The sequence below is a fragment of the Xenopus laevis genome, chromosome 1L (assembly GCF_017654675.1).
Source record: "Xenopus laevis strain J_2021 chromosome 1L, Xenopus_laevis_v10.1, whole genome shotgun sequence".
Taxonomy (NCBI): Eukaryota; Metazoa; Chordata; class Amphibia; order Anura; family Pipidae; genus Xenopus; species Xenopus laevis.
The window spans coordinates 178,829,382-178,856,313 of NC_054371.1; the positions used below are offsets into that span (position 1 = coordinate 178,829,382).

Consider the following 26,932-nt stretch of genomic DNA (forward strand, 5'->3'; position numbering starts at 1 on the left):
AGCGCTATATAAATAAATGATGATACCAGCCCCAGCCTTGGCAGGTGTTTTACCGGCTAGGCCGGCCGGGTGGCAACCCTAGCCGTTGGGTAATCCTAAATAGAAAACTGCTGTTTTAAAAATTAAGGGCAGCCCCCTGGGATCACAGGTCACACAAACAAACCATACATATTAGGTCACATGAGCCAATTAACAGACAGAGTTCTGTCTTTTGCTTCCACACTTCTTCCTGTTACAGTTAGAGCTGTAGTATTTCCGGTCAGGTGATCTCTGAGGCAGCACACAGACCATCACAAAATGGTGGCTCAAGGCAAGAGATGTAAAAGGGCAATATTTACTTTAATAGATATATCAGTTTGGTAAGATTTTTTAAAGTGATACTGACACATTCCTATAAAAATCATAGGAACATGTCAGTATGAAGCAAATGCTGCACAAAGTAGTTCCCCTGCCTGCAAAGCCGCCCCCAGCCCCGCGCACCTATGTGCAGCAGACTGGCTGACACAGCTAACTGGTCTTCCGGTTTGCTTCTGTGACGCTGTGCTGGGGGCGGAGCGATCCTTCCATAGGCTGAAGTCCTGTTTTGACTCATAATCAGCCTATGGAAGGATTGCGCCACCCCAGTCCAGCTTCAATTAAACGGCTGAGAAGATCTTTTAGCAGTGTCGGAGGGTTGGGTGAGTGCGGAGGTTTGGGGCGGCTTTGCGGGGAAACATTCCTTGTGCAGCATTTACTTTATACTGACAAGTTCCTATGATTTTTATAGGAACGTGTCAGTATCGCTTTAATATGTCACTCAATATGATATAATCTGTTGCTAAAATCTTCATTTTGGGGGGTAAAATTTTCTTTTAATAGGAAAACGTCACTTTAAGACCATGATGACTCAGTGCTGTACAACTTCTGTGTAACTGAGAGTAGGAATTTTTCTCGCCTGCATGGTGGAGGGCCAATAATGGACCATGCCCTGTTTTTGAACCACACCCACACACAGAGCATAGGGCAGGCAGAGTATGGCACACATAGGGAGCAACGGGCAGGCAGACTACAGCAGGAGACAGGGACGCCTACTGGGACCACTACAATGACAAAAAGTTGGTGCCCCTCCAGCAGTTTGTTGAGGTTTTGAACAGGTTAACAATGTGAGAAGTTTCAGTCTGGGGTGTGAACAGTACAGGGTGTGTGTGAACCGCCAGTTGCACACTATTGTGCTAGGGTTGTTTCCTGATAAAAATAAAGGCTGATGTTTTTTTCCGAAAATGTTTGCCACCCAATCCCTAGCCTGGCCTGTACATGATTTGATTTTTCCTACTGATTTAACTCTCCTCCTGTCTTCTTCCTTGTGTCTTTATGCTGTCCATCCCTATATATGTGTATATATATATATATATATATATATATATATATATATATATATATATATATATATATATATATAAAGAAAAATGGGCCTGGTGCACACAGAAAAGAATCCGCACTCATGGGTCTTGTGATGCAAAAAACTTCTTAGTGTTTATTTGACGTTTCGGCTCCTAAAGAGGAGCTGTCAGTGGCGGAACTACCGGGGGTGCAAAGGGTGCAGCGGCACCAGGGTCCTTGCCCCTGCACCCCCAGTGGGGCCCGCAACCCAGGAGCAGAGTAAAAGTTATCCAGATCACCGGGTTCTCAGTGATGCATGCAATGTCACTGGCGGTGCATTGCGAGTGACGTCACTGTTGGCGCGCACTTGTCTGCGCGAACAGTTCTTTTCCGGTTCTAACTCCTCCTGGTTTTGCCAGGCCCTGTCCTGTCCCTCCCTCTGGCAGCTGCTGTGGAGGTAGAGACCAGGGAGCAATGTGGCCAAGTAACAATTTGCCCGAATCCAGCCAGAGCCCCCATAGCCAGGGAAAATCCTACGGATCATGCAACCCCGCTGCATCCTCCTCCTCCCCCAGTCCATTCCAAAGATAAGCAGCTAAGTAGCAGCTCAGGCCCAAGCCTGCTGCTGAACTTATGCGCAGCCTCAGGCGCATGCGCACAAAACCGAACTCCAAAACGGCAAAACCGCATCTCCTGTAACAGGTACAGCTCTGTGCTATAGCCCAAATGACACACTGAAAATGCTTATGCGCCCATTCATCCCCTTTTTTTACTTTCTGTGACTGTGTTAGTTGGTAGTTTTATTATTAGTTATACTTCTTAGTCACGGTGAGCCCATTAGCCCATCATATGTTTTGTTATTGTCACTGCAAACATCAAGTACAGCTCTACCCACTCCCACTGTAAAATCTCCTACTGGGAATATTTCACAACTCACTTTGTATATTACTTTTTACTTAAAGAGATGGTTCACCTTTACATTAACTTTTAGTATGTTATAGAATGGCAATTTCTAAGCAACTTTTCAATTGGTCTTCATTATTCATGTTTTACAGTTTTTGAATTATTTGCCTTTTTCTTCTGATTTTTTCCAGCTTTCAAATGGGGGACACTGACCTCCAAATGAAACCTCTCTGTAAACCTACACATTTATCGTTATTGCTACTTTTTATTACTTGTTTTTCTATTTGGGTTGCTCTTATTCATATTCCAGTCTCGTATTCAAGTCAATGCATTATTGCTAAGGTAATTTGGACCCTAGCAACCAGATTGGGGAAAAACTAATCTTAACCCTTTTCATGTCAACCAGGACTTCAGAAAAGTGCTGTTAGACAATGCAGTTTTTCCGTAGTGAAACCTTAATCCCATAAATGTAGGTACTGTGTCATTAGCGGGACATCATGATGTATTCCTTAAAGGGATTCTGTAATGATTTTTATGATATAGTTTTTTTACTAATTACACTGCAAATAATTTTTTAGTTGTAATATTGGTATGTAGGCAGCAATCTCAGGTCATTTTGCTGGTCATGTGCTTTCAGAAAGAGCCAGTACTTTAGGATGGAACTGCTTTCTGACAGGCTATTGTTTCTCCTACTAAATGTAACTGAATGTGTCTCAGTGGGACCTGGATTTTACTATTGAGTGCTGTTCTTAGATCTACCAGGCAGATGTTATCTTGTGTTAGGGAACTGCTATCTCATTACCTTCCCATTGTTCTGTTGTTAGGCTGCTGATATCACTCCAACTTGCAGTACAGCAGTAAAGAGTGACTGAAGTTTATCAGAGCACAAGTCACATGACTGGGGCATCTGGGAAACTGACAATATGTCTAGCCCCATGTCAGATTTCAAATTAAATATTAAAAAATGACGAATTCTGCTGTAGTAGCACTATTAACTGATGCGTTTTGAAAAAAAATAAATACATTTTTTTCCATGACTATATCCCTTTAATCCCTACGTTGTAGAAAAGAGTGGATAGCAGTAGGGTATAATTACCCATTAAAGCAAAGCAAAATGATTTAATAATATTAACGTGACCAATTGTTGAGTCTGCTAACAGTGCGATGTGACATAATGACAAAGAGATGTAACCCGCGGCGCACACTTTTCTGCGCAAACAGTTGTTTTTTTACTCCAATTGCTCCTGGCTTTGGCCCTGCCCTGTCCCCCCTCTCTGGCAGCTGTTGTAGAGCCAGAGATCAGGGAGTAATGTTCCAACGTGGGTATTCTGCCCAATGGGGTTCCAGGATCCAACCAGGAGGTGGGCAACACTGTATAAGAACTATGCATGAGGGTGGGGGGCGGGTGGGGTTAAGGGGGCCCAGTTGTCAATTTCCGTACCAGGGCCCTAAGGGGTCTAGTTACGCCACTGGGAGCTGTCCTTCCTGAGTGAATATATATATATATATATATTGTGGTAGAGTGACTAGGAAAAGGTGGAAAAAGGTCACTCTAGCCTTTAATTTCTCCCCAGGTACTGAGATAGGCTCCAGGAAGGGAGTTATTCAACGGAGAATTAGTGCTCTTTTTAAAGACTTTAGTAGCCGGGGACTCCATTCCGCAGATCCAGCCCAGAGATTGGAGTTCACCTTCCACAGGAAAGCTGTCCTGTGGAAGGGCTATTTAAAGTTAATTGGAATGGGAGAGTGTGTCTCTCAACAGGTAGTAGACCTAGCTGTGTGACGAACTCCCAGAGGAGCTGCCTGTTACTGCAAGAAGCAGAGGGAGCCTGCGACTCTCACAGAAATTATGTTGAAGAGAGTGAGGAAGCTGAATATTACCTGGGAGAAAGTCCTGTGAGTACAGGGGTGAGCCAACCAAACTATTTGTTGTGCTGGTGTCCACAAGGGGCCCAGTCTAGTCAGGGACTACTTCAACGTGTGAAGTTAGTGCCCAGTGGGCTAGGTTTTATTTTTATGATTTGTTTTGTATCCTGAAAATGGTCACCCCTGTGTATGTGGATTATTGACTGTTTGTGCAAAGTGGGAAAATAAACGTGTGTTTTCCTTGAAGAAGCTGTGTGTCCCTGTCTTTATGCTCCTTTTTCCTATGCTGCCTGCCTACCATTGACTAATTCCCCCCATAAGTTACGTGTTCAAGCTGCCAGCTTGCCTATATATATATATATATATATATATATATATATATATATATATAAACAAGGTAGTCCCAGCCCTCTCAATATATATAACCCCCTGAAAAAATATTCTTGCACAACTGAACTGTAACTTTCTTAAAAAAGACACTTTTAGTTACAAAGTTTGTACAAAGGATGTACAAGTAAAAGTGTTACCTTTGGTAGGAGACAGACCATACTTGCTTTTCTCTTTATTTAACATGATCTCTTCCGCATACACTATTAGGCGGGGCTTGGGAGAGCGAGCATTTAAGGAGAGAGCCACCTCCCCAAAAAATATAAAATTGTTAAACAAACAAGCTGAAATGCCGCTCCTCGCCTTTCTTATTGGGTGCATGCGGGCAAGGCTTAATTTACATACTAAACAAGGTAGCTCCAGCACTCTCAATATATAACCCCCTGAAAAATATTTGGATAGGACTGATGCATGGACACTGCCTTGACGGGACACGTCAGCTTATGCATACTTTGTACAAACTTTGTAACTAAAAGTGTCTTTTTTTAAGAAAGTTACAGTTCAGTTGAATATTTTTTGAGGGGGTTATATATTGAGTGCTGGGGCTACCTTGTTTAGTATGTAAATTAAGCCCTGCCCATGTGTGTGTTAAAACACCTCTCCCCCCAAGCCCCCTCTTACCTGGGAATGCTAAAGACTTTTTATCCTATAGCACTGTAGTATGGTTTTTTGCTGGCTTTTGCGGCAGCGTGTGGTAGTGCGGGGGCTAGGACCGGGCTGCCTAGGGGCATCCTCCCAGCGAATATGGTGCTATTTGGGGGCAAAGACTTAATAGCCTGCAACAAAGCCATATTTTTGCACCCAAAGGACGCTCCTAGATGCTAGTTGAAGTTTGGTAGATATTGAAGAATTTGGATTGTCTGTACAATGTTTGTGTATAATATATACATGACATTGTGTCTGTAGGGTTAAATTTATTTTTTTGGACCTTTTTTCTGATCTGCCAATGTTATTTATAATCAGTCAAATTAATAATAGTTTTGTTAATAATGTTGTATTAGGGTTCTTCCACAGACGGGTCTTTTCTATGCATTTCAGATGTGGTTTCATAGAGCTAAGCTATTTGATCCTATCTTACTTTGCTTGATGTCTCCAGATATTGATTTTAACACATTTTTCTATTAAGCCAAGGAAAGACTGATTTTATGCAATGCCATGTGCTATAATTAAGAACCAACACGATAAAAATGTTTCCCATACTTTTGCCAGCTGACATAACATGGTTCCTTGGCAATCTCTGGCTACAGCACCTGTCAACAAGTTTTATATGCACATGAACAGAAAGTGGTTATAAGCGAGCATAGATCTTGCTGATTTTTGTAAATAAGGGCTGTTTGTGTCTCCTCTGCTGGCAGGAGATAGATTTAGCTAAGATGGGCACACTCAGATGAAGAAGCAATGGAGACACTCTGAGATTTGTCAAGTAGCAAAAATTTAAAACTGTCAAACCTGATATGGCAGGTAAGAATTTACAAGTGAAAACAGCAGATGGTGAAGTGGAAGTTAAGAGAAAAATGTAAAGTTAAAGGGGTGGTTCACCTTTAAGATAAAATTATAGATTAGCGCCACACAGGGCCCCTCTGGCCATGAGGCAAGGTGAGAATCTTGCCTCAGGCGGCACGGAGCGGCCAGTTACCAAGGGCGGCAAAAAGCCGCCTCTGGTAACTTTAAGAGACGAATTTCAGAGCTAAATTTCAGATTGTCTAAGAATATCAATCTCTACATAATACGTGAAGTTAATTTAAAGGTAAAGTTTTGGGTACACAGGTAAAGAGAAGCAGGAATATGAAAGTGGTTTGGGGAAAAGAAGAGCACAGTAAACCAAAAAGGGGATAGATAAGTCAGGAAATTGAAAAATATTAAAAAGGGACATAGTAGAGACCTTCTCTGATTAAGTGTCCAGTGATGTTAAAGGAGGGAGGAACTCGGGGACCATGGAGCACTGAGGTACTCCTGTCCTTTTGATATAGCTGGGTTTTTTGTTGTTGGATAAATGTACTGTTTTGTGCAAATAAACATATCATGTGTGATACTGCCTACAATTTGTATTACTAGAGAGCACTGGTAGGGATGGGCAAATTTTTCCCATTTCTTTTCGCCAGAAATTCGCCGCTGGTGAAATGTCGCCGACGCCCATTAAAGTCTATGGGCTTCAAAAAAATTGCGGCGAAATTGTTTTGACGCGCATCTTTTTTATGTTGACGCACAATGCCCTACAAGTCTATGGGCGTAATTTTTTCGGCAAAACAAGGCGAAAAAATTCACCCATCCCTAGAGAGCAGGAATAAGAAAAACAATACATATGTATAGGTACAGCAAGGCCCCCAATAATTGGGTGGTGCTTAAGTACAAGGTGTGGCCTGAAAACAAAATGTGGTCTTATGGAAAATACATACCTGTTATCCCTGGCTTTTTTTCCCAAATTTGGACAGCACTGGTCTAAAATATATATTTTAAAAGATATTTAAGCTGCATGTTAGCTGTCAACCCAACCCCCCTAGTCTTTCTGCAAAGCAAGCTTCGTCTCCAGTCTTTGTTAGCAAGAGCAACAAGTCTACTTATTACTCTGCAAAAAGACAGCTCTTGAAATCATTAAGGAAGACACAGTTTCACAAAGAAGTTACATTGTTTATTTAGTTAATGGTTTCAAACAGACATATGCATTGTTAATTCATACCACTGGTCTCTTGTGACTATACACAGGGAGGTGCATGCTTATAGTCAAACTGAAGGAGTAATATACCAAACCTTCTGATGAATGAAATCTGCATGTGTTGTATTCAATATTCGCTTGCTCGACTTGTTTGAGTTCTGCTGAGATCAGGGCTGTTAGCTACCCGTCTGGTTCTTTTGGCCCAGGTTGAGATAATTCGGCCCCTGTGACTTCATGATAGTACTGGGTATTGCTTTTCAGGCTCCCAGTTTGTTAGTGGTCCAGTAGTATCTCCTAACACTGTTTTGTGAATACTGTGGCTGTACTAGAAAGCTTCCCTAATATCCTTCTATGAATTAGGGAAATAATGTTTAGGACTGAAAAAAAACTGTAAAAGGCTCCAGGAAACAGCTGCTTTCTCTCGTTACATTAAAAGGATTAGAAATTAAGTGATAGGTTTTTTTTTTCTGCACTGAAAAACATATAATAAGCACAGTGATTTAGCTTCGTTCATGTTCTAAAAAATGTCATTGAGTTAGGACTGAGAATTTCCAGGCAGAAAGATAAGGCCCACTTATGGTTCAAATGACATGAAATGCACAGCATTTAAAGGCAGAGTTTAAAGAGCACAATTATCAACACTTTGCTATTTTTTTGCAACTGCTATGTGTTGCTCTACTATCTTTTTCTTCAGAAAAGCATGGAGTCAGGAAGATCTTTTTGATGCGCATGTAGTTTGCAAAAAATGTCTTCACATTTGTTTTAATGCAGAAAGGTTTGAGGCTCAGACTATGAAATGTATGCGCTTAAAGTAAGCCATTCTTTTCCCTTCAAACCATAAACTTTAAACTCAGTTGATTTAATAAAAATAATTCTTAGACACAGAATTGAATATGTTGTGATGACTTGTTCTTCTTATACAGGAGGTCTGAGACAATCTGCTTATCAAACCAAGTTTCCCAAGTTCAGAAACCCTGGTGGTTGTAGATTGTAAATAATACAGTTTGTAACCTTGCATAACAGCAGTGTAAAATGCTTTCATGCTGCACTCTGTCAGGGTTCCTTCTATACCAGTTAGCTAAATGTTGCTACATTTGTGTGCCTTATCCTTGAAACAGTAATTGAGGATGATCAAAGATGGAAGTGGGACAATGAAACTCGTGGGACAACAAAACTCATGGTACAGAAATGCAGATTGTAGACAGTATGCATCTTGCCACCTAACATCCAGTGCAACTAACAGTGCTATCTACAAGTCGAGTAAAAGTGAGAGACTCTCTCAGTCCAGAGAATGTCAAGCAAGGCCTGAGGAAAATGAAAAGCTTCATGCACCAGGAAAGGAACTCTGTGGTCATTTTGCATTTCATGTCTTGCTTCAAGATGCACTGCTGGATGTCAAGCAAGAACACAGCAGTGAGATTATATCCAACACAAGTGGGATCCAATATTTAGATGAAGTAGTAGATATCTGCATATATATGTCTTTCCTTACATACATATATTTATATATAGAGAGAGAGAGATGCATATGGTTACAGGACATAGACACCACAGGGCAGCAGGCAGAGAGGTGATCAGAGTCCCATAAAAAAAGATAACCATTTGCTGCTGAAGTTTCAAAACCCATTCTGAAATGGGGGCTTTACATGAGTAAGAACAAAGCAAGTCATTTATATGTAAATATCAGCATTGTCATATGGATGTGTAGGCGTTACAGTATGTGGCTGTGTCATACATGCAGTACACATGGTTTATGTATGTCTCCACAAACAGTGTACATGCAGGTGTGGTATCTCATGTGCTTGCATGACCAGTTTGGCATCCACTGACAAAGGGGACATTCCAGTTATGAGCAGAAAACCCTAAGAAATTTGAAAAAAAAATATTATTGGCAGGCTGTCTATATTATGCAGTGATTAAGCTGTATGCATAGTTTGTATATACCAATTCCTAATCTTTTATGTATCACACAAAGGAGGTATCACCTCCTTGTGTCCCAAGCCTTAAATATAATGCATCTCTACCTAACCAGAAAGGAGTTAGATAACCACCCACCTCTGTGTGTTCCACCAGAAACTTAAGTACATTTTAGATTAGATCTTAAACTCTATGGGGCAGGGACCTCCATCCTCTTCTCTCCTAAATTCTTAATCTTTATTGTAACTGTACTTTGTATTATTGTACTTTGTACTAATTTGTATTTTTTATTGCAATGACCCATGTTTGTTCTATTAATTTATTGTTCTGCTTTACAGGTATGGGATCAGTAAACCCGATAAACCATTTATCCAGAAAGCTCCAAATTATGGAAAGGCTATCTCATATAGACTCCGTTTTATGCAAATAATCCAAGTATTTAAAAATGCTCAGTAAAAATAAAACAGTACCTTGTACTTGATCCAAACTATTTTATAATTTATCCTTATTGGAAGCAAAACCAGCCTATTGGGGTTATTTAAGGTTTACATGATTTTCTAGTAGACTTAAGGTATGAAGATTCAAATTATCCGGAAAGCCCCAGGTCCTGAGCATTCTGGATAACAGGTCCCATATAAATACATACATACTAGAATATAATGGGTGCAGAAGAATCCTATTAAAGCTTGAATTCACAAAAATAATAATAATGTTTCTAAAATAAGTTATTCTTCACTATGTTCCTTTAACAGCCTCACTCTACATGCAAGCTTTGCACTAGTCATTTTTTTCTGTGAAGAACATTTAGCTTGTAAACTTTATATAAGTTAAGGAAGCATGGAGCATGATGTACCTCAACTTACTCATCTGAGTCCTTTTTGCTTTCCTCAATGAATGCAATAGATTCAGATCTGAGTCGATTTGTAACTTCATATGTCCTAAGAGTGACTCCAAAAATATCTTCATGGTACCGATTGTCATCCTAAAGAAAGAAAGCTGGGTATGAATTCATATCATCTATTTTCTCTAAGGTGAATTCACCCTTCTAAGGGGCAAATTCACTAAACGACGAAGCGCCTAACGCTAGCGTGAATACACCAGCGTAGCGCATCTTCGTTAATTCGCTGATTCACTAACGGACGCTGGCGTAAATTTGCTAGTGTTACTTGCACCCTTACGCCTGGTCGAATTTGCACAACGGACGTAACTACGCAAATTCACTATCGCGCAAATTATTCTGAACGCTAACTTTTACGCCAGACTTCCTTCACCACCTCAGACCAGGCCAAGTGCAATAGAATAGATAGGAATTGCTTCATAAAAAGTTAAAAATTTTTCTAAGTCCCAAAAAATGCTGGCGTTTTTTCATTTTTTATGGGTGATAGGCTGAAAAAGATCGAAAAATTTTTTGGGGCTACCCTCCTTCCCCCCTACATTTCCTAACTCATGGCACCTTAACTATACAGTGGGCACATGTGTAGGGCAAAATAAAAATTTTATTTGCTGTTTTGAAGGTTTCCCAGGCTTGTGTAGTGCTGCTACATATACCTCCATTGTAACTTGAATTTGGCGCCGTATGCAAATTAAGCATCGCTAGCATAACTTTGCTTTGCTTGGCGAATTAACGCTATCTCAACTTCGCAACCTTACGCTTCCCCTGAGCACAACTTTGGATTCTAGTGAATTTGCGTAGCACTGGCAAAAATACGCCTGGCGAAGCGGACGCTGGCGCAATAACAAATCTTAGTGAATGTCCCACTTAGGGTTTCAAAACTATCTAGTAAAAGATATGTTTAATGTATTTTTTTTATGTGATCATGTGACTTCACATAGAGCTCCACTTAACATGCTACAGAATTCAATGCAATAAAATAAGGTGCGATAATTATCTGTTCAGGTAGAGTGACAAGCAGCCACACAGTAAGCTGTCTTATATATTTTGTTTGTATGCTTATGATTCCAAGAGAAGTTGATCATGAGATCTGCGTGCTTTAAAATGGTGGTTGCTGGTTTTACCCGTTAAGCATAAATTGGTGCATACAATAATGTGCTAGAGATGTTATCTAGGAACTTTAAAAATACTTCCAACTCAGTACCAGAAGATCACGAGGCATGGTGGGGGCCTGGTGCTTATAGAGGCAATGTTCACTACATTTCCCTTCCAAAGGACTTATAATTCCTTTTATACTTGACAAAAGGAATTAATGAAATAAAAAAATGCCCTCACCCTTAGCTTGCTGATGAAGGCCCCAGCTTCTTCTATCGTCAGATTTCCGCTCTCTTTCACAACATGTTGAAGACTCTTCAGGACATCCCCAGCCATGTTGACATCACCACAAATATATATGTGACCCCCTTGATCCTTCAGAGCTTTGTATGTGACTTCAGATAACTGTTCCTTCAGTACATCTTGAACATATTTCTGTAAAAATACAAATACATTTCGCTCATGCCAAGTAATCAAATGCACCCACATTTGTTGCAATTATTTTCTTTTGGTATTATTGGTATTTGTAGAATTCTAAAAGTGGAGCTTTCATCAATTGCAGGAATTGAATTGGATTGATATGCTCTGTGTTTTCTGGATAAGGAGTTTCTTTCTTTATTTTGTATCACCATATTTTAAGTTTAGTAAAAAAAAAAAACTTAAACAATTAATTAACCTAACATGATTGTTATGATATGTTATTTGATATATATGTTATATCGACTGGCCCACTACACTGAGATGTGGCAAGTTCAGCCATGAAACTTGTTAAGCCAGCCAGTTCCCTGCCCTATTCTGTTTTTAAACAAGTAAACTGAATGATTTTTGTATATATGTGGAACACTACCTGGCCAATCCAGAGCTTGCCAATCCTTGAATTTGCTACAGCCTCAGTCTACAAAAGGGGCCCATATTTTTGAATGATATTAGACATTTGTTATGATCTGGTAAATGAACATATATTATATTAACTGACTACTTGTATGAATAACAGCTTTGTTAATTAGTGTATCAAAGACTAGGAGAGCAACAGAGGCAAGGATAGGATTATGTTGGGATCTAATACTACATGCTGTAATTTAGGTGTATACCTTTGGTTTATTAGGTTCCCGAGAATATGCTGTGAAGAGTTCTTTAAACACTCCTTTGTTCTTTGCATGCATTGTTTCCTCTTTGTAGATGTGGTCAATTTTGGATTCCCTACACCCAAAGACCAAGATCATGGGACAAGGTTTCAGTCCTAAAAAACACGAAGAAATCAGAATCCCGAAATTTATAGTAATTTTGTAGAAAAATTTTCAGTATTCCTCATTTTTAGAACCAGCAATATATTTCATTCATAACTTTGGAATATAAATGCTGAATTTTAGTCTTTCGATTTAAAATCTTTCGATTTTAGCTTTCATCTTAAAGATCTGATGCCACAATTTAAAGATCTGACTCGTTTTGACAAGCCTCATATAAAGAAAGTAAAAAATTTTTATTAAATAACATGCTAACTTTTCTGATATTACAGTTAATGGGTTATTTATTAAAGTCTGAATGCCAAAAACTCGAAAAATGCAAGTTGTTTTTTTACTATAAAATACAAATTTTTAGAGATTTATTATATCCCGAGGATGGAAAAAGTCAGAATCCGAAAATACAGCATCTCAGACCTACCAGAGAATTTCTTCTTCAGCAAATTAATATAGATGGAGCAAACATTGAGCATATTTTAAAAACACACAAATGCTTATATTTCTCCACCCTTGTCACTTGAGCTGGTATGAGTCTTTTATTCTGCAAATCCATGCTAACATTTAAATGCTGCTATACAAAGCCTACAATGAGAAAATCACCTCTGTGCTGCATATCGTAGAGACGCTGCTGCCAAAAACTCCTAAATGGAGCAATACCAGTGCCTGGTCCTATCAGAATGCAGGGGACCTGTGGGTCTTCGGGCATTTGGAAACTTGGAGCTCTGATGGAAAAAGACAGGGGTTTGCGCAGAGGAAGTCTTGTTAAAAGGTTCAAAAAAGATCCAAAACTAAGCAAGTAGGCACAAGTTATACACACAAACATATACAATCACACATACACTAAACCAGAGTTTCATATTTGCAGCTAGTTAAGTACTGATGTACTGCCACAGAGTTACAAAACACTATCATTTACCCTCTGACAAAGCAGGGCACAACTTCATCTGGGTGTATTCTGTTGAGCCATGAGGAGCAGACACCATGGTGTATAGGCCCATCTCCATCTATGAAAGGAAGCAGAAACATCATTTTTATACAGCATTGCACATTTGTAGTGTAGCTTACAATGGCTAAACCTTCTTTGTTTTGTATTGAGAAAGTTTCATTTAAAGTATATTTTAGACTCCAAAACAATAACTGTAAAACTGATGCACTGGCCCGCTGTTAAGAAGGAAAAAAATGTGCTTACAGTTACTAGGATACTAGGCAAGGTGGCTGCCTTAAGCATAAATGAGGAACTACCTCTTGTGCGGTAGGACACAACAGCAACAGTAAGGTGGACTTCTTCTGGATACATCTCAGGTGAAGAGCTGATGGAGTAGTATCGTGGTTGTAGCAGGGGTAGTTGTGTAAGCAGCAGGGATGAAGGCATCTGAATTGAAGGGAACTCCTCTAGAACCTCAACAATAGTTGGATTCTTGTACCACTTCCACTGCTCATATTCCTGCAAACCCTAAAAAAAAATTAGAAACACACAGGGATTATTATATATAAATACACTTATTATATAATATTTCTGTGATGTTGGAGGCACCAAAAGGACCTCGTATACATGTTAACCTCATGTTAGCATTTATTTCTCTCTTTTTGCTACAGGGGAGGCCAATAATGTTTGTTAACAACTAAATAAACAAGCAATTTTTACAGAGACATTATAAACCTGCATATGCTGTTGCTCAACATTAGCACAATTAATAGGACTTGTATAAAAAAATATTCTGCCCATTCTTCTATATATTTTCCTAATTTTTAGCACCCATGTATAATAATGTTGCTTACCTGTAAATACCCCTCCTGTAAACAGGGTGATTTGTTCACAATGAGATATTAAGCTCTGTATAAAAAAACAGCTCTATTCCCTAAGATGCTGCCTTTGTTAGGCTTTGAGATAAGGAGCAATTTATTATACAAATGATTAATCTGTAGAGTAGTAATTTGTTATACAGGTATGAGACCTGTTATCCAAAATGCTCGGGACCTGGGGTTTTCTGGATAACTGATCTTTCCGTAATTTGGGTCTTCATGCCTTAAGTCTACTAGAAATTAATTTAAACATTAAATAAACCCAATAGGCTGGTTTTGCTTCCAATAAGGATTATTTATATCTTAGTTGGGATCAAGTACAAGCTACTGTTTTATTATTACAGAGAAAAAGGAAATCATTTTTAAAAATTTGGATTATTTGGATAAAATGGAGTCTATGGGAGACAGCCATTCCTTAATTCAGAGCTTTCTGGATATCAGGTTTCCGGATAAGGGATCCTATACCTGTATTACCTACTTTTCCACAATCAATGACTTGCCAGGGCCAGGACATTAGAAATTGTAAGAAATAAAACAATGGCCAAAAAGTTAAGCACAAATCTTATTCATTGAGATTATGGTGTTGTAACATCCTGAAATGGATCCACAGGACCAGAGTTCAATTAAAAAATAATTTTATTTATAGAAAGTTAAAAATGTATATCTACATCTCCATTCACCCTATGTGTTTCACACCCCTACAGGGCACTTAGTCATGTCTGGGGCTGGTGCACCCGGACCCCGGTGAGTCATTTACATTTTATTCTGGAGCACCTTGTTCTCTTCTAATTATTCAGTTGTAAAATCCTGCCTGGGCTTGAACCAGTTACCTGGTGTTTTTAATACTGTTTGAATTACCTCTGCTGTATATGAGCAGACAGCCAAGGTCTTTGGTCATTGTTATTGGTATCCTTGTATTTGCAAGTAGACATGGCTTATTTCATCACATTTGCTCACAGGTGCTCTGAGCTCTGCACTGACTCACTGCCTGTTATACTGTACGTTAAGTAAGCTTGCTCCTAGGTGCTCTGTTTTCTGTGTTTGCTGTTCCTTTGATATCTGCTCCTGTCCCCTGTGTAACTTCCTGGTTCTGACCCAGGCTTGTTCCTGACCTTGAGTTTTTCTCACGATTCTGCTCTTGTTATCTGGTTCTAACTCAGCCTGTCTGACTGTGTTGGCTCCTTCCTTACAGACTCCTTCCCAGAGTACAAGTTTGGCACCCTTGCCTGTCCCTGTGGGGTACTGGATTCTTGTGCGGTAACTCCTGGTAGCACCCAAGTAGCTGAAGGCCAAGCCAAAAGACAAAGGTGGCTGTTATAGGCAGAAGAGCATGCCTAGACAGGAAACCTGTCACTCCCCTGTGGTTTGGGTTTGCCATACGAGACAGGTGTGAAAGGGCGCATAATGCCCCTCAAATATTACTAAGTGTACTTTTGTTACATACAAAATAAATGAAAGGCTATTTATATATAATATAGACCTAGATATAATAATTTGATCCTGTTACCTTGCTTAAGATCTCCAGTCGTTTCTTTTCCTTCTCATCAGTTGCCAGCAGTGCAATTTGCTGCATGAGGAGAGGGGTAGGGGGCGTTGTAACATCTAGGAAATACTTAAAGGCTTGGAAGATGGTGCAGGGTGGAATTCGTTCCTCCTCTGTCCAGTTACTTATCACACCTGCAGAAATAACACATGTATGTAAGTAGATCAGCATGGTGGATATTTAGGAGAAAACAAATAGATATGTATACTGTATCTACTAACTATGCTAGATTATAATGTTGTTAATTGAGAAAAAAGTCTTGCTGCAAATCACCCTAGTCAATATTTAGTGGAATGTTAACTCTCCTCTCTGTCCTTACTGAAAATGAGGGGAGCCCCAAATATCTCATATCAACTTTCAAGACAATGCCCTAAGACACCTTTGATAGGATTTGTATTTATAGTTGCTTTTTCACTAGGAGTTGTACAAATTTTTAGAGGTTTTCGAGGTATTCGTATTTTTCACAACATTCAGCATAATTTTCCATTCATACTTTTTTGTCCGGATTAATTAATAAATCTCATGACATTCATAGTTTAGTCGTGGTTTCAAAAACCTCAAGAACCATTAAAATCTGACCTTTGATAAATAGGCCCCCACAAGTCTGACTATGTTTCGTAGGATGTGTGTCAGGCAGCATTTCATTTGCAGTGGTTCAGCTATAAAGATCTATTAATTCACCATTCTAAATAAATTATAAAACTTTTTAGTTTCAATGTTCCTAAACAATGAAAAGGCATATACAGTATTGATCATAAAGCTAAAGGTTTCTGACTGAAAATATTTACATTTGGAAAGCCAATAGAACCAAACCTGAGCAACAGATATGCATATGGAGATTGATCTAAAGCAAGTAATACGTAAGTAGTAATCACTGCGTACCTAAAGCGGTATTTCTTTCTTCCAGCATCTCTACCCTCACCATTTGGTTCACAGGAGGAGCATCGTCTAATCGCTCTATCAAGGCATTCACTAGATCTTCATGGTTTCCAGGAAAGACTCCTAAATGGTCTCCAGGTTTATAGCACAGTTCTTTATGTCCATTAGAGTGAAGTTTGAGGAATATAGTGGATCGGCTGTAATGAGATAACCATTCAATCCAGTCACTTTGAAGGCAAACTTGCTTTGATTTCATTTAACTAGACTAAAAGTAAAACAGTTTTCATAAGAAATTACTGCCTAGTAAAAAAAAAACATTTGAAATGTAAAAACAAATGCTTAACCTGGATTTTGGGCTTTGCAAGTTCTGGCGAGACAACAAACGAGCTCCATACACTTTCTTCTTGTGAATACTGTATAAAGCTATTAGAAAAAAAGTATTGTAGCTTACAGTAGAATTAATATTCATTACTTATTTGCAGTACTGTTCTTTATATTGTGCTTACTGAGTAAGGTAAGGCTAATATACAACCCCTTGGCGACATTATGTTTAAGCATTTATTACTTTATATATACGTTTATAACATAACAGTAAGTAAGGTTGAATCTGATGCATTTCTGATGACCTCTTTGAATCTAACACACCCCTTGCTGTACCCACATTTTTAATAATAAACACGTTAATGCCTTTTATCGAAGAAAGGGCATGAAATAAAATCATACAAGCAAAGTGTACAAGTTTCATATTATATCTAATATTCATTATATCATATCATGTTTATCTTTATATTGGACATACGCTTGACCCAACTTATGAGTTGATATAAGATATTGATATACAATAGAGAGTAACTGTATCAGAGAAGATGGGAAAACATACAGCAGGCAGAATAACTGCTAATAAGCTTTTATTTTATGTCCACACGACATGTTTCGGGCTGCAAAGGCCCTTTCACACTTGAGAAAGGGCCTTTGCAGCCCAAAACATGTCGTGTGGACATAAAATAAAAGCTTATTAGCAGTTATTCTGCCTGCTGTATGTTTTCCCATCTTCTCTGATACAGTTACATGATTTATGGATATCAGGACGGAGTATCCAGGGGAATTACATACTAACAGCCTTCTAATCAAAGATTAACAACTGACGGTGTGCACCTCCACTGGATACAATAGAGAGTGTGACTTGTATAGTTGGCTTGTGTGTTATTAATATTTAATAAGAGGTGTTGAAAAATGTAGTAACACTGAGGAGTAATAACTAAGGGCTTGGATTCCAAATGTGCAGATGCTGCAATAGGTTCAATTGTGCATCAATGGATATCCACCATTTTTTATTGTAAAGTGAAAAATACACAAGAATAGGTGAGAATATGTAGGCCAAAAAAACACTTTAATAGTGTACTTTTTACCTACTTCCATATAACTGGAATATAATATAACTTATGTTATCATATACAAAGTCTATGAGCCTTTAGAAAGTTTGGTTGGTATAGAAATCCCATAACGGACTGTACTCAGCCCAGATTCTCACATTTGGATAGGCCAAGTGGGTATAAGCCCTCACCTTGTGTAAGTTCTGGTGCCTCGGCCACAAAGCTGATTCGGTACTTGCTTCTTTTCCAGCTGCGGTCATTGCTAATCAGTGAGTTGTTTGCTTTTTCAATACTTACATCATCTCCTACACAAAAGACGTCACATGCAGCCTGTACAACAATAAACCCAACAATTACATGTCCACCCAAAATATTGTGTAAACCATTAACATTGACAACATGCAGCCACTGGTTACCAAAACATAAGCTTGTGATTAAACATTTTTGTGTTAATATTTAGGGGGTTATTTACTAAAATGTGAATTTCTTTCAGCTCTTTATCAAACCAAGCTTGACCAAACTCCCATCCACATTGTTAATTTAATTATTAATTAAATAACTCGAAAAATGTGGTGCAGGGAAAGACTCTTAAATCGAGCAAAAACTTGAATCGTACAAATTTTTCAGATTTGACACCCAAATCACTCGATTTTTTCGGGTTACCACCCTAAAACCCTGCATTATTGGACGTAACCCAGCACAGATCACGATATCTTCAAATTGTAAAAGTGACATCTGCCATTGACTTCTACATGACCTCGGCAGGTTTGAGGTGGCAGATTTTGACTTTTGTCAGATTCGGGGTAAAATAAATAACCCCTTTCATGTTGAACATTCACAAAGACTGAAACTTTTGTTGGCATAAACAAACAATTTGATTTGGAGTATGTTTAAACCCTTTTGAAAGGATAAACAAAAGCAAAAGAAGCCATTCTAAGGTAACAAGCCCCTTAAAACATGTATTATAGCAGCCTTTGTTCAAAATATACTGTACTAGCTAGTGATCTATGGCATGACACCTGCCAACTGCACGAAGAACTATTTTCAAAGTTAATCTGAATAGTTTCCTTTTTCACTTGCACGTGTGCAACACGTGAAACTTTACTAAGACAATCAATATGACTCATACTGTATGTTTATGCTACTTTATCTGATATTTATAATACATTGAAGGAACTGCTAGTTATGGCTTTGGGGGCTCTTCTTTAATTTTTTAGAATTGTTTAAGTTCAAACAAAATAACCAGCTTTTTCCTAATATTCTTTCAAGTCACACTTTCATCAGATTAAATATGAAAAACAAGACAGACAAAACACAGGAAAGAATCAATTCCTGGGTTTTTACAATTTGAGTAATGCAGATAAAACACAGATTTTACCTGAAACACTTTTTTGGCCCATGTTCTAAATGATTCTTCTTGTCCGCACAGTTCATCCCCTTCCCCCATTTTCATTATTCTTTCTCCTCCAAGCTCCTCCAACAACGTGTCAACCGCACGGGCAAAGGCACAGAAGTGGGGATAAGCTCGGGAGCCCAGTCCGAATGCTGAGAATCTGAAGTTGCATGATGAAAAAATATAATTTGTAAATCTATCACATTTATATGATTTTACTTTTAATAGGACAGCTTTGTTTCATAAATGACATGATTGTTTCAGTTTTAAGTAGTAGCTGGATAAAAAGTGATGGCTTGTACTGGCCATGGTATGTTTTTATGTGGTTTGACCTATATAGATCACACGTTTGTTAAAGTTTCAGTAAGTGCTAACAGCAGGGGAAACGGCTACCATATCCACCATATCCACGCAGTCACCATAAGGCCCCTTAACAATCCATGGTTCAGCTGAGCAGTCACTTCCTGCCAGATCCTTACCTAACATTAGCTAGGGGACCTGCACTTCCAAAGTTGTCTCTGGGTCCCGTCTCATTAGCAGATGATTTCTGGGCATCAGCAGAGGACGAGACGCTGTTAAAACGGACTTTGTAGCTTCTGCAGGAACATAAGGAAAGATATTTTTATTATTGCATTGCCTATTTAATATGATTTCTTTCTGTATAGTATATTGACACTAAGCTTGATGGTATGAGCTCAGCTCCTATTCACTTCCATTCACCATGAAGATAATATTTTGACTCTAGACATGCCATCATACAGCAAAATAGTCTGCTCAACAAAATATGGGCATGTATGGCATCTTATCTTATACATATACACCTGTACTATGCCAACTGGAAGTTTTAACATTGGGCTTATATGATAAGGTACTATCAATGGGTTGAAGTAAAGAAACCTAAAGGTAATTCTTAAACAACTAGACTTGCTGAGTAATCACTGAAGATGGTTCACTACTCGTCCGAGAGGCTTCTTTAGTTCAGTTGAACTGAAGAAGTTGCTTGGATGAGTAGTGAAACATCTTCAAAGATAACTCAGCATGTCAAGTTGTTTTAGAATTACCTATACTAGATATACCATGACCTGGATGAATGAAAATTCTCATAGTCATAAAGAAACCTAACTTTCAGTGCCAATAAATACATTTTATATCAAAGGCAGTGTGCCAAAGACAGGCAACTTTTGGCACATCAGCTTTTACAGAACTACCTCTCTCAACATCCCACAAGTAAGGGAGTTAAAACTTGTAGTCCGACAAATGCTGGGACAGAAAATTATTCCTTGTGCTTGCAACAGGGATACAATAGCTCCATTTCACGAGCAAGTACTTCATGGAAGAAAAAATACTTACGTCCTCTCCTCCACGTTAGAGTTGGGATGTCTCATTTCCATTAATGCACAGCCAAACTTCTGTAATGGACATTAGAGAACAACAATGACAGTGCTGTACTTACATTACTAAAGCTGTATATATTTTAGACTAGATTTACTGTAACTTTTCCCCTTACTTAAACAAGACCCTCTAACTAACATACACCAAATGACATCAGGGCTCACACTAAGGGGCTGATTTATCAATATTCAAATTTGAATTTTTACCATGATTTCTTTGCACTAAAATCGACAAATTCAAATAGAGTTTTCAAAACTCACATTTTAGAAATGTATTAAGCATTAGATAACTCATAAGTTCAAATTTGGAATCTAAAAGCTGTCAAATTCATGTAGAAGTCTATAGGAATTGTCCAGGGCATACTTTAAATAATTTTTTTCTATTCAAATCTTTTATATTTTTTTGCGAGTTGTTAGACCCATTGAAAATGATGATTAATGCACAAATTTGCTGCATTTGATTGTTTTTCATGTTTTTATTCGATTGAGTTTTTTTAAGTTCAAGTTTTTTTCATAAATAAGCTCACTCGCCTGCCTGTGACATAAGAGAGAAATGCAGGAGGATAAATTAGGCTCCCATTAAACTCCTTTCTTTTCATTACAGTACTTGGATACAAGGTTGCACATAATTGTTGCCTGGACATCAGATTACTTTAAACTGATTTGTCCTTGATCCACAGGCACCAAAAACATCAGCTCAACACGCATTACATAATTAAGTAAAGGTATGGGACCTGTTTTCCAGAATGCTCGGGACCTGGTGTTTTCCAGATAAGGGATGTTTCCATAATTTTAATCTCCATACCTTAAGTATATTAAAATCATTTAAACATTAAATAAACCCAAATAGGTTGGGTTTGCCTCCAATAAGAATTCATTATATCTTAGTTGGTATCATGTACAATGCACATGCAAATAGTTTTCAAAAATTTGAATCATTTGTTTAAAATGGAGTCTATGGGAGATATCTTTCCTATATTCAGAGGTTTCTGGATAATGGGTTTCCAGATAATGTATCCTGTACCTGTTTCTGGATAATGGGTTTCCGGATAATGGATCCTGTACTTCATGGTATAGTGTTGAAAGTGTATAAGTAACTAGAGTTATTTCCTTTGTTAATATTGTAGTATTATGCTGTGTATCTGAATACCATACCTCTCCATTTTCTGGAGGATCACCATTGCCAAAAGTACTTGTCACTACTAGGACAAGTGTTTCATGCTCCAAGTGCACAACGTCATATTCGTCCATTGACATAACCTGTAGAGAAACATTTTTACATGGTTAATGCTTGAGCTCAGAAATTCAGGGGAGAAAAACAAGCACAGACTGAACTTCTTTATTACTATGATATATAAACCTTTTTCTTTCTAACTTTTCTTTGCTTACTCTTGGCTCAATCATAGACCATTCTTTTGGACTTTCATTGAACTATAGCTTTCTTTCTAGCTCTTTGTGGTCATATGGATTTGGATGACAATTATGCATGTTCTCACCTTTGCATCAAATGCATGCTTGAAGATTTCGCATAAAGTTTTTGCATAGACTTGTGATTTCCCAGTTTCTGTTGCGTAGAGAATTGTGGCCTTTACTCTTTTAGCCATGGCCTGTCCCATTAATTTAGCCGAAAATTTAACTGCCCTGTTTTGAGAAATGTAGGACTTACTCAATATCAGTAAAACAACTGCATGAATAATATTTTCACATTTAATATTCACTCTACATACTTTGCCAGCTTTTTAAATCCAATGGCCCTTTTCTTTGTTGGCGTTCCATTAACTCCTTTCCATACGTGGGTATTCCATGGATCCGGCTGGTAATATACAAACAAACCAATTATAATATATATATTGTTTGGTGTTCTATTCCTTTTCTAGGTCCTGGTGACCTTGTGCAAGTCACCAAATATTAGATTGTTAGGAACACAAAACTTCTTTTTTTTTCTAGTACATTAATGTGTTAATTTTTACAATGAGCTGAGTTGCATGAGATTGGTAATATTTTCATAACCTCATCATCATCATTATTTATTTATATAGCGCTGTCAAGATACGCAGTGCTTTAAATAACCTGTATAAACTGTTGTGCTAGAAATCACACCAAATTAGTAACTATATAAAAGAAATAAAAGAAAATAAGAAATAAAAAATAAAAGAAGTAAAAGAAAATTATTTACAGAATATCCATTTTCCGTTTTCTATTTGATATTGGGAATTGGAAATGTTATGAATACAACACTCTCTACCTTTTTTTATAAGCAAAATACCATATAATATGCAGAGTCAAGCTGTGTATTAGGGCACCTATCTTTCCAGTAGAGTATGCAATACCTTATCCCATTCTCTTCTATCCCCATGTATAGTATTAGGGCTAGATGTTATCAGTCCTATGACAGCTCAGCAGGGATATTATTGTAAATGACCAACATGTCCTGGGTGCCAGGTAACTCCAAGGTGTGTAAGCCTTAGTCCATATTTGCTACAGCTTATTTGTCCTCTTATGTGCAATGAGTGCAATACATATTTTCTGCTCGCTTGTGTGTCCTCCTTTTCTGTCACTTTACAGTGGGCTCCATGAAGTTGAATGCCTTCAATGTTGCAGGCTAATAGCTTATGAAAAATACCTGGTACTCAAATGAAGGTGTAAGACGGTAGTTTAACATTTCCTGGTGAAATACAGGTGTAATGCTTCCAGACATCGGCGGCACTATCCAAACCCAGTCTGCTGGGCAGCCTCCTCGGCACCGGTATTCATTCTCCATATGTTTGATGAAAGACTCAGTAGCAGAGTGATGGTCCACGATTGTTACTTTATCGCTCTGCAGCATAAAGCAGGAGATACAGCTGAATAAAGGTACATGATGGATCTGGGGTTTCCATTTTTATTGTACATTATGCATTCATAGAACAATCAAGAATTATGACTTTCAGTAATGCTATAATGAGAAACATCTTAAATATACAGTTTAAGATAAGCCCAGTCAAAGCATCTAAATCAGTTTCTTTTTTCCATCCCATAATTTAAACCCTGCACCATACTAGCGGTTGGGTCTGAGGATTCACTTTTCATGTTATTTATTTCTCTGTTCCCATTGCATCTGTGCTTTATTTATTAACTTTTTCAATATATATTCCAGGTTTATGGCTAGAGGTTGGTACTAGAGATTTCAGAACTTGCCTGGAAACTGTACAACACAGCAATGTTTATCTCCACCAGAGCTTGATCCTTCCACAGAGAGGAGGTTTTCCTTGTGTCCAGATTCATTTTTAAGGCCACTTCCTGTCACAAAAGTTGTATAAAATGTGAGTCCAAAACAAAATGCAGGAATAAAAGTCAATATTCTAAAGTGCTGCAACAATTAATAACAAGATTAGTTTACTAACACTAGGAACATATTCCAGACTAGTACAAAATCTGTTTTCTGCATTATTCCTCATGCTAAGTTTCAGGTGTTAGGACAAGAAGGAACCAATGGATGATGCATCCCAGTTAATATCAATGCACTATATTTAACTCCTGTTGCAATATTGGGTTAACCATAACTATAGATGCACATATTGGAATGTTTTCTCACAATAGCTTTAAATTGGTGCATCACCTTCAGGCTAACTTTTAGTATGCTATACAATGGCATATTCTAAGCAACTGTTCAATTGGTCTTCATTTTTTCTTAGTTTAAATACAAAATACAAATTCCATGTAACTATTCAGATGCTCTCCTGTTCAAATTCCAGACACTTGTACAATTCAATGCATGGTTGCTAGGGTAATTTGAATAAAAAGCTAAATAACTCAACATATATAATAAAAAATAAAAAACAATAGCAAATTGACTCAGAATATCACACTCCATACTAAACATTAATTCAAAAGTGAACAACCCTATTAACTTTTGTTTTTGCTCTTTTTGTTGCATCAGTGACATTTTGCAACATACTGGTCTATTGGACTCAACAGATGCTTGCCATTTATAAGTAAGAACGATTTACATCCTATTTTAGGAAGTTTTAACAGCTTTGTGGAGTCCATGCTGCAGGAGGCATATGTGATAAGAGATGATTCTAATTAGTTTCTGGCTATCTCCTTCTGGGCTCTAGAGGGAAAAAGATCAAGAAGTGTATATAGATTTTCTAGCTGAATTATAGGGAATCTGTTCCTGACACTGGTTCTCTAAGGATGTCTAGCTGTGCTGTCATACTGACCTTGCTATCTCTTCTAAACGAACAAAATTGCAGCAAATTGATATTCCCCAAACTCAAAGAAAAATAAATTGTATAACAATCCCACGAGAAACAAGCTACAAGTTAAGTTGCTAATTAAGCAAAATAATTATTTTAAATAGAGCAAAGCCAATAATTTTGCCCTTAGTATAATATTTATTCATTATTAACTGTATGATGTACAGATTTCTAGAATATGTTATCCAAAAAATAATTTTTACACAAGCATGTGATACTTTTGTTCATATGTATTGTGTGGTATGGTGACAAAAAGGTCCCCAGTTTCCTGGGAAAAAGTGATTGATGGAATGTATGTTGGGCCACGGATTCTCAGATATTGTTACTGAGGTGAGACCAGTAGTGCTCTTAGCAGAGAAACACTATGGGGCAAATTCACTAAGAGTCGAAGTTGCGCCAGGCGCAACTTCGCCGCTCTTCGCAGCACTTCGCCAGGCGAATTTTCGCTAGCGATACGCAAAATCACTAAAATGCGAAGTTGCGCGCAGGGATAGCGAAAGGCTGCGGAGTTGCGCTAGCGTTGTTTCGCTATATAAAGCGAACTTGCGCTAGCGAAGGCTAATTTGCATACGGCGCGAAATTCAAATTTCAATGGAGGAACACGTATCTGCACTACAAATGCCTAGAAAACCTTCAAATCAGCCAATAAAATTTTTATTTTGCCCTACACATGTGCCCACTGTCTAGGTAAGTTGCCATGAGTCAGGAAATGTAGGGGGGAGGAAGGGGAGCCCCAAAAATTTTTCGATCTTTTTCAGCCTATCACCCGTCATGTAGAAAACACGCCAGCGTTTTTTGGGACTTAGAAAAAATTTTGACTTTTTTTGAAACAATCCCTATCTACTCTATTGCGCTTCGCCAGGTCTGAGGTGGCGAAGGAAGTCTAGCGTAAAAGGTAGCGTTCGCTACACTGCGCAAGTTAGTGAATTTGCGTAGTTTCGTCGCTAGCGAAGATTTGCCTGGCGAAGTAACACTAGCGAAACTACGCCAGCGTTCGTTAGTGAATTTGCGCAGTAGCGAAAATGGCCAACGCTAGCGAATTAACGCTAGCGTTCGGCACTTCGCGCTTTAGTGAATTTGCCCCTATGTCTCTCTGCAAGGTTTTTGTAATTGATGAACTGGGACTGGTCTTACTGGGAACCCGCAAGAGTAGGGTGGGGCGGATTCCCAAATCCGTAGGCCAGGTTTTCAAGAGGCCCTAGGCCTATTTAGTACACCTGATGCTGAGCAGCAGTGCTGAATGTGTGTGAGACAAACTGCTGGTATTGCTCAGCTTTAGGAGAGAAAGCAAAGCATTTAGTTTGTGAACCAGAAGGTTGGATTTTTTCTGTTGAACTGCTGTGTTTCGGTTACCTTCCCCTGCGAGGGGAAATTTCTGCAGCCGCTGGAAAATAAACGCGGGCAGGAAGCCCTTAAACCGATCCTGGTGTGTGAAGTCGCCTCTTTTGCAGCCTACCAGCAAGTGAACCCCCACAGTATTAATATGGGCGGATACAAGAGATGTAGGGACCCATAGGTTTAATATGTCCCTATGGCTTTAAATCCCTACACTTCCCTATCTCCCTAGTTGCTGAGCAGATGCCCATGTATCTAGTTACTTAATTTACATATTTGTACTATTGGCCTAAAGCCTTATGACCACTTCCTGCCACACTTTAACATAGTGTCTTGTTAGGGCCTGCAATGTTGAACCAGGTCAATGCTACTACTGAGCCTGGATTCAATAAGGCCCAGTAAAGCTGTTCTGCCCTAGAGGGACCTGTACCTCTAGTGAAAGACCTAGTGAATGAGGCCAGCCAGTGACAGGTTATATCATTTTATAGTACTCTTTAGGAAAGTGAGATAGTGATGTTAAATAGAAAGAGTCTGTGTGCTAACAAGGATTTTAGTAAGAAGTAGCTCTCCCCTTGGCTCTGTGTCTGCCTAAAGTGAAGGGACCGCAGCTGGATGGGTAATCAGGCTTAGAATATTTCTCCCTGATCATTCCACTGTATGGGAT

The 26,932-nt window shown here is 38.5% G+C and overlaps 1 protein-coding gene across 5 annotated transcripts in view; it reads right to left on the bottom strand.

The window, feature by feature from the left end:
• Positions 1-7,122: 7,122 nt before the first annotated feature.
• The window catches only part of nos1.L (nitric oxide synthase 1 L homeolog), a 73,881-nt gene continuing 54,071 nt past the window's right edge, over positions 7,123-26,932 (bottom strand). For 4 of the 5 annotated variants that reach the window (XM_041587237.1, XM_041587193.1, NM_001085686.1 and 1 more), the window contains 19 exon segments: positions 23,873-23,974; positions 23,319-23,513; positions 22,423-22,508; positions 22,192-22,336; positions 21,851-21,955; positions 20,655-20,713; positions 19,784-19,900; positions 19,290-19,464; positions 18,103-18,241; positions 16,883-16,961; positions 16,542-16,735; positions 15,624-15,793; positions 13,556-13,766; positions 13,230-13,317; positions 12,914-13,035; positions 12,164-12,312; positions 11,313-11,507; positions 9,949-10,067; positions 7,123-9,030 (listed from right to left, as the gene is read on the bottom strand). In XM_041587237.1, coding sequence (XP_041443171.1) covers positions 9,015-9,030; positions 9,949-10,067; positions 11,313-11,507; positions 12,164-12,312; positions 12,914-13,035; positions 13,230-13,317; positions 13,556-13,766; positions 15,624-15,793; positions 16,542-16,735; positions 16,883-16,961; positions 18,103-18,241; positions 19,290-19,464; positions 19,784-19,900; positions 20,655-20,713; positions 21,851-21,955; positions 22,192-22,336; positions 22,423-22,508; positions 23,319-23,513; positions 23,873-23,974 — 2,466 coding nt within the window. In that variant the 3' untranslated portion in view covers positions 7,123-9,014. 5 annotated transcript variants of the gene reach the window in all.